The 11,952-nt window shown below is 32.7% G+C and overlaps 1 protein-coding gene across 1 annotated transcript in view; it reads right to left on the reverse strand.

Annotated features, from left to right (window-relative positions):
• LOC116130882 (disease resistance protein RPP2B-like) overlaps window positions 1–11,952 on the reverse strand; it is a 48,398-nt gene extending 36,446 nt beyond the window's left edge. Inside the window, exons 1-7 of the mRNA XM_031416582.1 lie at window positions 11,318–11,952; window positions 10,955–11,022; window positions 9,976–10,871; window positions 9,459–9,764; window positions 8,416–9,333; window positions 7,812–8,308; window positions 6,725–6,745 (exon numbers count right to left, since the gene is read on the reverse strand). Of these exons, the coding sequence (XP_031272442.1) occupies window positions 6,725–6,745; window positions 7,812–8,308; window positions 8,416–9,333; window positions 9,459–9,764; window positions 9,976–10,871; window positions 10,955–11,022; window positions 11,318–11,781 (3,170 nt within the window). The 5' untranslated portion in view covers window positions 11,782–11,952. The remainder of the gene's footprint in view (window positions 1–6,724; window positions 6,746–7,811; window positions 8,309–8,415; window positions 9,334–9,458; window positions 9,765–9,975; window positions 10,872–10,954; window positions 11,023–11,317) is intronic.

Consider the following 11,952-nt stretch of genomic DNA (forward strand, 5'->3'; position numbering starts at 1 on the left):
TTCAGTTTCGATTTATTATATTATTAAAATTTTCATTTCAAGCAACCATGTACGTGCACTTGTCCTTGGTGTTATTTGTCTTTTTTTGAACTCAATAATACAAGCTCTATTCCAGGCCTCTAATTGTTTTCCTTTGCAGAAATCCCACGTTTAGTCAGAACATGCTGTTAAAATTAAAGATTATTCAAAAAGTGAAATCACACTCATTAATTTGCATTATGAAATATGAAACAGTATAAAGACACATGTGCACATGCATATGTGAAAAGTATAATACGTCTTCATTTGCATGTAAAATGAAAATTACAATAAATATCATGGTAAGTTTAGTATCGTAAAAGCTTAAACTCGTAAACAGGGTTCAATCAATATTAGACTAATATGCCTACTTACATTAAACTTGAATTTTTTCTTTTTTTTCTAATTTATATGTGGAGATTCTAACTTGAGACCTTTAGTTTTAATACTATGTTTTTTTGAAAAACGATGTTTCAATTCACTGATTACTACTACAAAGTTATAGACATTATTTAGGGAGAATACTATCTATTGAATTTTCTAATTATGTGATCAGTTACATATTACACAATATACTGATATAATTAAAAAACTCAGAATACCAAGACCATCTCAAGACTAACAAAAATGGAGATTCAAAGTAAATCTCAACATATATAACTCCATGTTCGTAAATAAAAAATATTCACATGCTTGTGCATAAAAAAGAGCAAGTAATCTAATCTTCATGAAGGATTTTATTTGACAAGCAACGATAGACAGACTATTCAACAACATGCTATGTGTGTGTAATGTTGAAAATGGACACACGATACCTTTCTGAATTTCCTGTTGTGGCGACCTGCCTTTAAGCCTATAAAAACTCCATGCAATACGCCATTTCAACTCCATCACTAACCTTCAAACTCTCCTCAATTTCTCTATTCTTTTCTTCAGTCTCCTTATATCATCAAGAAGAAATTAATGGCAACCCTATGATTTCTCTCATTCTTTTACTTATTTCAATCCCTTCGTTACTTCATCTTTAGCAAGTCCTGTGACCTACGATGTGGTCAGTTTAGAGCCAAAGCCGATGGCGAAACCGACTCAACACAAGCTTTTTTAGCTGCATGGACTAAATCCTGTGGCTCGACTGAGGCCGCCCCATTTACGTGCCACAGGGGAGGTTCTTGCTGGGCAAAGTTAAGTTTAAAGGCGAATGCAAGAACAATGAAATTACCCTACGTATTGATGGCACTCTGTGTCTCCATCAGATTATAACGTTATTGGAAATGCTGACAACTGGATTCTTTTCGAACATGTTAATGGCGTTTCTATTAATGGTGGCACTCTTGAGGCCAAGGTACTGGCTTGTGGACTTGTAAGAAGACAGGGAAAAGTTGCCCCAGTGGTGCCACGTTAAGTTTAAGGATTGATGTTTATGTACTAAAGTATCTTCCTTTGGGTAAATTATTATCTTACAAGCTTCCATTCTGGGTTTAATGTGCAGACGCTGGAGTTCAGCAACTCGAACAATATTGTGATAAATGGATTGACATCGTTGAATGCCAAATGTTTCATATTGTTATCAATGGATGCAACAATGTGAAAGCCCAAGGTTAAGGTTTCAGCCTCAGGCAACAGTCCTAACACGATGGAATTCATGTGCAATCATCGAGCGGTGTTCACATCTTGAACTCCAGGTTTGGGACTGGTGATGATGTGTTTCAATTGCCCTGGTACTACCAATTTATGGTTGAGAGAGTTGCTTGTGGTCCTGGCCATGGGATCAGTGTAAAATTTGAAAAACAAGACAATCAGATATGGTTATTTCTAATTAATTGTAGTATTGTCAGTTGTGAGGTTACGCTATTGTTGCAGCGTTGGTAGTCTTGGCAAGGAACAAGAAGAGGCTGGAGTGCAAAATGTGACCGTAAAAACTGTAACATTTACAGGTACGCAAATGGAGTGAGATAAAATCTTGGGGGAGACCTAGCAGTGGTTTTGCTAGAAACATTCTTTTTCACGTGCCATCATGAACAATGTCCAAATCCTATTGTTATTGATCAAAATTACTACCCTGACGAAGAAAACTGCCTGGACAGGTAACATCACACAAAGTTTATACATGGATAACTCATTTCATATAACTGTTCCTATATATTTTAAGACTCGACGTAACGAAAATTCATCCTTCACATACAATATTTTCAATGTCTTCGGTTTACTTGAATTAATATGTAACAGCTTCGGGGTTAAATAGTGCGTGACATACCAATATTCATGGAACATCTGCGACGAGTTGGTGTTAAGTTTGATTGCAGTTCGGAGAATCCATGTTCTGCATAACCTTGGACGACGTAAACTCACTTATCAGAATAAACCAGCTGAAGCTTCATCCGCCATGCTGATGGATCTGCTTCCGCTTTCGTTCAGCCCAATAGCTGTTTGGTGTAGTGAAAAATACATGAAGTCGTTTGCATTATAAGAATATGCTATAGATGGCGAAAATCGTTATTGTGTCTTTTTATTGTATATTGCCACAAGACGTTGTTGTACTTTTACAATATTAATTATTATATATTCAAGCTATTACCTTCGATAGTTGCCCCGAAGAATATTAACTTAAGGCATACATGACAATACGAGGCAAAGAGATTTGAAACAACATAATAACTTTTATTTTTCTGAAAAATCCATCAAATCTTTTTTCTAACAGTAAAGAAACAACCGAAAATGGAAACTGAAGATCACTAAATAAGATTGAATCGCTATAAAATTTTTTAGCTGCAATATAACTTATTTGCCAATCCATATGCTTCCATCTCTATTTTTGAGAATCATATATAAATATTCTTCTATTTGGTAGGGATAGTGTTTATGGAGAACGGGGTAGATGAGTTTTAAGGGTTGAAAAATGAGTTTTGATTAGGGTTTAAGGCTGTGAATGAGGCATTTTCGCCTTTAAAATTGCGTTGAATGAGAAAGTGCTATTTTGTGAGATACTTTTCCAAAAGAGTAATACTACACTTACAAAGAAATTTTACAAAGATCTTCATACAAGTGATGTGACAAAAAATGAATGAAGAGTGAATTTAATGAGTTTGACTTTTTTTTCACTCTTCCATTCATTTTTACACTACTTCGCTTTGTATGAAAATTTTTGTAAGATTTCTTTGTAAAGATAATATTTTATTTCCAAAATGGCTAGTTCTCGATTCTCAACCTAAAATAGGGCCAAATAATTTATATAATTTCTCTCATGTTTTCAGGAAGCTTTTGTACCATTTAGCTGAGTCTTGGGGGATACGCCGATACGGGTTATACTGCAACGTTTTGAGGAAGCTTTTGTAACATTTCTTTCAATCTATAGGCCCCTCACGTAAACTCTGAATTTATTTTTTATCCGATTGAATGTGAAGATTCAAATTTAACCTTTAACTCTAATACATATTAAATTGTTAATCCACGTGAAAGCTTTAAGTTAGAAAGTAAAACCTACCAATTATGTTCGTCAATAGCCAAAGTTGTGTCAAACTTTTTATTATCTGATCTAGTCAGCAAGTACAAAAGTATATAACAGTTGTGGCTTATTCAATCCTTTAGGTTTATGGTATTCAATAAACTCTTCCGGTTTCGTTCAGCCCAATAGCTGTTTGGTGTAGTGAAAAATACATGAAGCTGTTTGCATTATAAGAATATGCTATAGATGGCGAAAATCGTTATTGTGTCTTTGTATTGCATATTGTTACAAGACATTGTTGTACGTTTTACAATATTAATTATTATATATGCAAGCTCATTACTCTTTGATGGTTGCCCGAGAAGAATATTAACTATAAGGCATATACATGACAATACGAGGCCAAAGAGATTTGAAACAACATAATAAACTTTTATTTTTCTGAAAAATCCATCAAATCTTATTCTAATAGTAAAGAAACAACCGAAAATGGAAACTGGAGATCACTACATAAGATTGAATTGCTATAATTTTTTTTAACTGCAGTATAATCTTATTTGCCAATCCATGTGCTTCCATCTCTATTTTCGAGAAATCATATTATAAATATTTTACTATTTGGTAGGGATTATAGTTATGGAGAATGGGGTAGATGAGTTATAAGGGTTAAAAAATGAGCTTTGATTAAGGGTTTAAGGCTGTGAATGAGGGCATTTTCGCCCTTTAAAACTGCGTTGAATGAGAAAGTGCTATTTTGTGAGATGCTTTTCCAAAATGGCTAGTTATCAATTCTCAACCTAAAATAGGGCCAAATGATATTATATAATTTCTCTCTATGTTTTGAGGAAGCTTTTCTAACATTTGCATTTTAATCTATTAGGCCCCTCACGTAAACTCTGAAATTTATTTTTTATCCAATTGAATGTGAAGATTTGAATATGTAACCTTTAACTCTAATACTGTTTTAAATTGTTAATCCACGTGAAAGCTTTAAGTTAGAAAGTAATAGCCTACCAATTATGTTGCGTCAATACGAAAAGTTATGTGAAAGTTTTTATTACCATGATCTAATCGGCAAGAACAAAATTATATAATAGTTGTGGTTTATTTAGTTCTTTAGGTTTATAAGTTATTCAATAGATTCCAAAAATTATTTTAAGTACACGCGCAAATTAGTTCGGATATCCGATTACCAAAAAAAAGAAAAAAATTACATAACATAACAGTTGTCCGAATTTAATTCGCTATAGCTTAAAATGCATGTCGCTGGCCACATCGTTATATAGTTATCTCCATCATGCCATGTCCTAGCTAGTTATAGAAAAAGACAAAAACCATCAAAGCTGCCAAAACCCCACACATTTTAGACGTTAATATTTTTAACTTAATTTATTTTTCCTCCTTCTTATACTGAGCTAAATTCAACTGCACGGAGCTCATCCTGTTGTGTGAAATTGTCATCTAACATGAACAAACAAAATTTTCTTTTGTGATGCACACCATAACCCTTTGAATAAAGTGTGACAATCTCACATTCCAATATAAAGAATAAAACAATTAAAGAAATATATTTCAATGAAATATGTATGTGCACTCGTCCTTTGTGTTATTTGTCTTTCCATGAATTGTTATAAGCAGTATTTAAAATGTTTCCATGATTTTGAAATGTTTTTTATTTATTAATTGATAGGTTTCTCATCATCAAAAATGTTTTTTAATAATTAAAATATTATTTGACCAAGTCAAACAGTAGTAACATGCCTTGACCAAGTCAAACAGACTATAATAAATATCGACAAAAATGTTTTTAATAATGAAAATGTATTAAGTCAGTTTAATTGTCATTATTAGTAGCTTTTATTTGCACCTAAATGTTAAAGATTATGCATAATGTAAAACCACACATTCATTTGAATGACATATGTCCACATGCCTATAGTTGAAAAGTATACATCCTTATTCAAAAAGGTAATCAACATAGACAACATTTTCATCTGCATGCAAAATATGTAATCTTCCAATTGCTAGTTTGGATAATGAAATTTGAGTTAACAAGCAAGATAGATTATAATGTTATTGAAAATTCTGGAAATAAAATCCCAATGGATTGGCCTAATGGTCAAGAAGGTTTGCTCATTTTATAGACTTTTTGGGTTCAAACTACTTTAAGGTCACCTATCATATCTGTGGTTTACCTTGGAACATTAGGCTTATAAGGAATTCAATGAATCCCAGATATTAGTTGAAATGCATACAAACTAGCCAAACACTTCGATCATTAAAAAAAAAAAGTTAATATTATAAATTTAAACCTCAAAGAGGTTGGCTTGGCAGTAAAGAGGATTTGCTCACTTCTTTAAGTTTCTGTGTTTAAACCTTCGAACTACCTACCACAATAACAATGTGGATTACCTGATCCTTTGGGCTTGTATAGTGTTCAATGAATTTCTAAGATTAGTTGAGGTGCATATTAAGTTGGACTGGACATCCTGATTACCAAAAAAAAAAAAAATTCTGGAAATTAGCTTCTCTTTGAGCATGTTAATGACGTTTCTATTAACATGCAATAATATTGTGATAAATGGATTAACCTCATTAAATAGTTAGATGTTCCATATTGTTATCAATCAATACTAGTATGCTAAAATGTGAAAGCGCAAAGGGTTAAGGTTTCAGCCTCAGGCAACAGTCATAACACCAATCGAATTCATGTGCAATCATTCAGCGTACAATCTTGAACTTTAAAATTGGACCTGGTGATGATTGTGTATCAATTGGTCCCAAAAGTGGGGAGAGTGTGGGATCACACATCACTTGCTTGTGAAAGTGTGAAGTGCCATATAAGTGAAGGTTCCTTACCCACCTGCGAGGCACCTTTTGTAGTATATGGGCTGCAAGAGGACAAAACTGTGAGGCTTGTGAGCTCCGATGTGCCGGGCCAAAGCGGACTATACCTTGCAGGAGGTGAGGCATTACAATTATCCCAAACCTCAAGAAATTCTTTTAATATTCCCTCATCAAGAATAAGATATTCTCTTCAGATTTCACTCAAGATCTAGTAAAAGAATAACATATTAAAAGCGATGCATTGAAACCAAACATATAGAAACAAAATATATGTACATGATACATTGAACCAAACACGTAGAAACAAAATGAGATCTAAGATGGAATCGTATTGTAGATGTAATCTTTTAATTTACCTTTTGAGTTAGATTTCTTCCTCTTCCTCTTCAATCCTTGGGAATTTGATTCCTCTTCCTCTTCCTCGAATAAATATTATTTCTTTATATTATGTTAATGTTGCCAAAAAGGAAACAAAATTCAGCTCATTAGGATTTTAAATAAGAACATAAACAACAAATAGCATTATTATAGCACTTTTGTCATCGTTGTTCTTTTTTTTTTTTTTTTTTCTTTGCTTAATTATTAATTTAATTCATTGTAATGTGACAACTGTTTATCATACGAAACTTTTATATTTATTAAAAATACAATGGGACTCAAGTGTGACCACCCGAATTTTGCTTAAACCTAGACCAAATGCTCTCAATTGTAATAAATCCAATCTCAATGAAAAATTACAAATATAATAAAAACAAAAAAATAATACAACACTTACCAACTTTTTATACAAACTCTCATGCAAACTGAAGTAACAACTTTGCATGGTTGTCATGGAATTTCTTTTAATTATTTAATTTATTTTTAATTTAAAATCACATAATTATCTTTTGCACATCAGTTTATATGAAAAAATTTGTAAATACAGTATTACTCAAAACAAAAAATTAAAAAGACGGGCCTCATATAACATTTTCCTTTTAACTTTTAACCAAATTCTCTCTCTCACATCTCTTCTTCTATTTGTCTCTCCCCAGTTTTCATATGGTTTATCTCTCTACATCATTTGTATCTAGTTCTATCACCCAAAAAAAAAAAATTCATTTCTACCTTTCACTTAGACTTGTTTTATTACTTTATAGCTGGAGTGAAGAAAAAAAAAAAAAAAATATATATATATATATATAGATAGATAGATAGATAGATAGATAGACTAAAAAGGGAGGCATTACTTTAAGTTTCACAATGAAAGAATAAACAAAAACATAATAAAAATTCTGATATTTCAATTTATTTTATTTAAAAAAATGCATTTTTAACCAATTTAATTAATTTTTTGTTCAATTAGTAGTCTTAATGTAAGTCCTTGTAGCACACATTAAAAAAAAAACAAAAACAAAAACAAAAACTCTAAAACTTACAAGAAAATTATTTAGAAACAATTATGAACAAGAAATTAAAGAAGTAACAAAATGTTTATGGTATATAGTAAAGAGGAAGAAATTACCTTGAAATCTTCAATCTCTTGGGGAATGGTTCTTCTTCCTCCTCATTGATCTCTGTATACAATAAATGGATCCCACACTCTTTCACATTGCAACAGGCTATGCGTTTATTATTTAAATCCTCAGCATAAAATTGGATGGTAATCTTATCATAGTAACCAGAAGGACACATATGGAAATCATATCCCATGAATATGTGATCTGAGTTAACATTTTCAGGTCCACTATTATAGTGCCAACCCTTCAAAGTGCCATGGTATAATACTATCTCATCGTTAGTTTTGAACTTGCATTCACAGCCAACAACCAAACCCTGGCCCTCATTGTGATAGTTTCGAAATTCTACAACAGCGCACATAGCAAAATTAACAAAGCTGGGATTCAACCAATTTGATGGCAGCTCGAGATTTATCGAAGACCCTGAACTTCGAGTGCTAAACCACTCTGGAATTTTAGTTCCTGGGAAACAAATACTAGCACTAGGTCTTGGATAAAATTCCTGTACAAAGAACATTATTACAAAGAAATTAAATGTCAACTCTAACATCATTATATATATAATAGTAAAATTAAATTAACAGCATCTAGCTATTTTAAGAGAGAGACCTTATAAACTTCAAACCGCGGAATTTTCAGTAGAGGATCATTCATAAAGTCTCCAAGTGCATTTTGGTCCAGTTTGGAACAACTGATGAAGTTAACTCTCACGTTTCCCAAATAAGATCGGTAAGGAATTGATAAACTTGAGGTTGCTTCCAATGTTGTGCAATTGTGTGCATCTATATATCGTAGCTGACATGGAAGCTCGGGTAAGGATTGAAGCCTCTCGCAGTAACCCAATTCAAGATAAGACAACTTAGAAAGGTGTATGATGCTAGTTGGAATTCTCTCAAATTTGTTTCTGCCTAAAAGTAACCTTTTTAGGCAGAGTAACTGACCAAGACTATTAGGTAACTCCCTGATACAACAATCGGTCAGATTTAGTTCCATCAAGATCCGCACACATAAATTGGATGAGAGTACCTTCAAATCTTCCAAATTTCTCAATTCAGGAAATCCATCAAGTTTTGAACAGCCCGAGAGATTAAGATGTTGAAGAGATTTCAACTCGTAGATATTGCTCGGGAGATTCTCTAGCCTTGAACATTCTTCAAGATTCAATTTAACTAGTCTAGATAGATTCTCTATTGATGAGGGCAACTTTTCTATTGCAGTTCTATCTAAAAATAACTCTTGTATGCTCCATGACACATCTGGAAATGTCCTGAGATTTGAGCAATAAGAAAGAATAACTTTCCTGAGAGATTGTGAATGAATGCCCATTGGAAGACTAGAAAGACTTTTGCAGCATTTCAGATTCAAGATAACCAGATTGTTGAGATATCGAATAGATGAGCAAATCTCAGACAATTTTGTACAACCTTCTAGAATTAAGCTCTCCAGATTTCTGGCAAGTGAGAGGTCTGGGATTTTGAGTAAATTTTTGGAGTAACTGAGGTTGATACTTTTTAAATTTTTAAGATCCTGTAAAAAAAAATAAAAAATAAAAAATAAAACAAACAGAGAGAGATTAACCAATATAAATTAGCATATATATATCATCCTTATAATTTATAACAAAATATTGTAATTTAACTACAAACATATACCTGTGTATCAGTCCAAAGTTGTTCAACATTAGTATAAGGCATGTCAAGTACGACAAGGTTTTGTGGATTAAACTTCAACTGCGAGGGATTCACCGGGCATCCATGCCAACAGAAGTATCTTAGCTTAGTGAAAGGAGATTCAAGGCCTTGGGAAACATCAATTTTACTGATGTTATCCTTTTCACAGTAAGAATTATATATCTTCAAGAATCGTAGCCTTTTCATCTCTCGAAACACATGAGGATTTAATTCTATCTTACTTCCTTCAATCATGTCAAACCATATGCCTTCAATTGCTCTAGTTCCCTAATAAACAAGAAAACAATGTTAGGCATCAATTCATTAAAGCTTACTTTTACATTTTAGTGGTTCAAATACGACATCTTTTTTAAGGAAATTATATAGGATTCTTAGAAGATAATTTCCAAAATTTTAATAATTGAATATACATAGCATGATGTACATGTGTGCGTGTGTTTGTATAACATGAATGCAAAAGTAATGTCTTTGATCTTACCGTAGATTCCTCCAGTATAGGATAAATATCTTTGGGATGCCACAAACGACTCCAGTCTTCAGGATATTGAGAGAATTCTTGTATAATTCCCTTACCCATTTCTCGAAGTAAGTCATGCATTATTATCTTATCACTTGACACACTTATGAGACATTTGTCGATAAGAGCATCTATTTCACAAGTTGGGCCGGAGTTATCAATATCACAAAATTTAATTACAAGAGCTTTACTCTCCCTTTCAAAAAAACATGCAATATCTAGAAAGATACCTTGTTGCTTAGGATCTAATCTATCATAACTGACTTTTAGCACGTCTTGAATATCCTTCCAAGGCATTATTTGTAGTTTATTTATGACACTTTCCCAAACTTCTTCTTTTTTGCCAAATAAAATGGAACCCAACACAGCCAGAGCTAATGGAACACCATTTGCATACTTTATTACCCTTTTCGACAGCTCATAATAACCTGAAGGTGGATACTTTTGTTGAAAGGCATGCCAACTAAAAAGCTGAGAAGCTTCATGATGAAACAATCTCTCAACCTTGTATATATTAGTGTCATCCACTCCACAATTCTTAAGCACTTGTTTATTTCTTGTTGTTATAATGAATCGACTTCCTAAACCGAAACAATTAAGATCTCCAATCAAATCTGTTATTTGTTTTTTGGACTCCACATTATCAAAAACAATGAGAACTTTTTTACACCCAAGTCTTATCTTTGTTAACTCGCAAGCTAGATCGGCTTTTTCATCCTGTAAAATTGCAGAAAAAAGATCTTTCTGCAAAGATGTGTTAACATCAGCAAAAAAATAATCATCAAACTCCTTAAAGATTTTGTTGGATACAGCTTTTGCAATAGTTGTTTTCCCTATACCACCCATTCCCCATATTCCTACTTTGAGAACCCCATTGCGTAATAAAGTTCAATTTTCTTGATGCTTGATTGTATTCCTACTAAATTCTTGTCATAATGACTTGGGTACATATGAATCAATGTCCTCCGAACATCTTCGACAATTTCCTGTATACGATCATATTCGGGCCTAACAAATATAGAAATCAAACAATGAAAATATATGTAAACAAATCAAACTTACATTATTTTAATTCTATTAGTTAATATCGATAAGTAATAATTGATCAAGAAATTTCTCCCATATGATTCTCCCTCTTCAAAGTTGTTAGTTAAAATAAATTAATTAAAAAGTGTCTCATTTAACCCGCCATTAATCTAATCGAAGTGCCGCATTACGAGATCTATCAACTATGAATTTCAATAAAAATAAAACATATAATTAAATAAAAAGTAATTCATAGTGAGGATGTAAGTACACTTACTTTTTGCCATCTAAATGCCAGCCAGATAAGTTTGCTGCTGCCGTCAAAGCATCCCTCCATTCCCTCCTTAACGTCTCAGAACGGTTGTCATGCTTAGCAAATCCAACTCCGAAAGTTCCAGTTTGATTTCTTACATCTGATGGATCTACGAGATAAAAAACTGGTATTACAATCTGCCCATTTTTTTTCTTTTGTCCACTAATGATCTCCCTAAGTTCTTTGAGGCACCATTTGGAAGATCCATAGCGTTTTGAAAAAATGATAACCGAAATCTTTGATTCTCTAATTACATTCAAAAGAGATGACCAAATTTTCTTTCCTCTCTTAAGATCTTTATCAATAAAAGTTGAAATATTCGCCCGAATCAGAGCTCCGTAGAGATGGCTGGTAAAATTGTAGCGGGTGTCGCCTCTAAAACTAAGAAAAACATCATACTTTTCTTGAGGAGAATCATATGAAGCCATCAACTTCTACTGATGAGAACGGCTCTTTTTTAGATCAGTTGGCAGAATATCAAGAACTTCTACTGATCGAGAAATTACCCAGATCCAACACTCAAAAATCCTTTTACAAAGTGTTTAGATGAAAAGAGAGAGATTGGTCAAATACCATCTTCAATTATGTATCATGCATTC

Source organism: Pistacia vera, unplaced genomic scaffold (genome assembly GCF_008641045.1).
Source record: "Pistacia vera cultivar Batoury unplaced genomic scaffold, PisVer_v2 Contig1061, whole genome shotgun sequence".
NCBI lineage: Eukaryota > Viridiplantae > Streptophyta > Magnoliopsida > Sapindales > Anacardiaceae > Pistacia > Pistacia vera.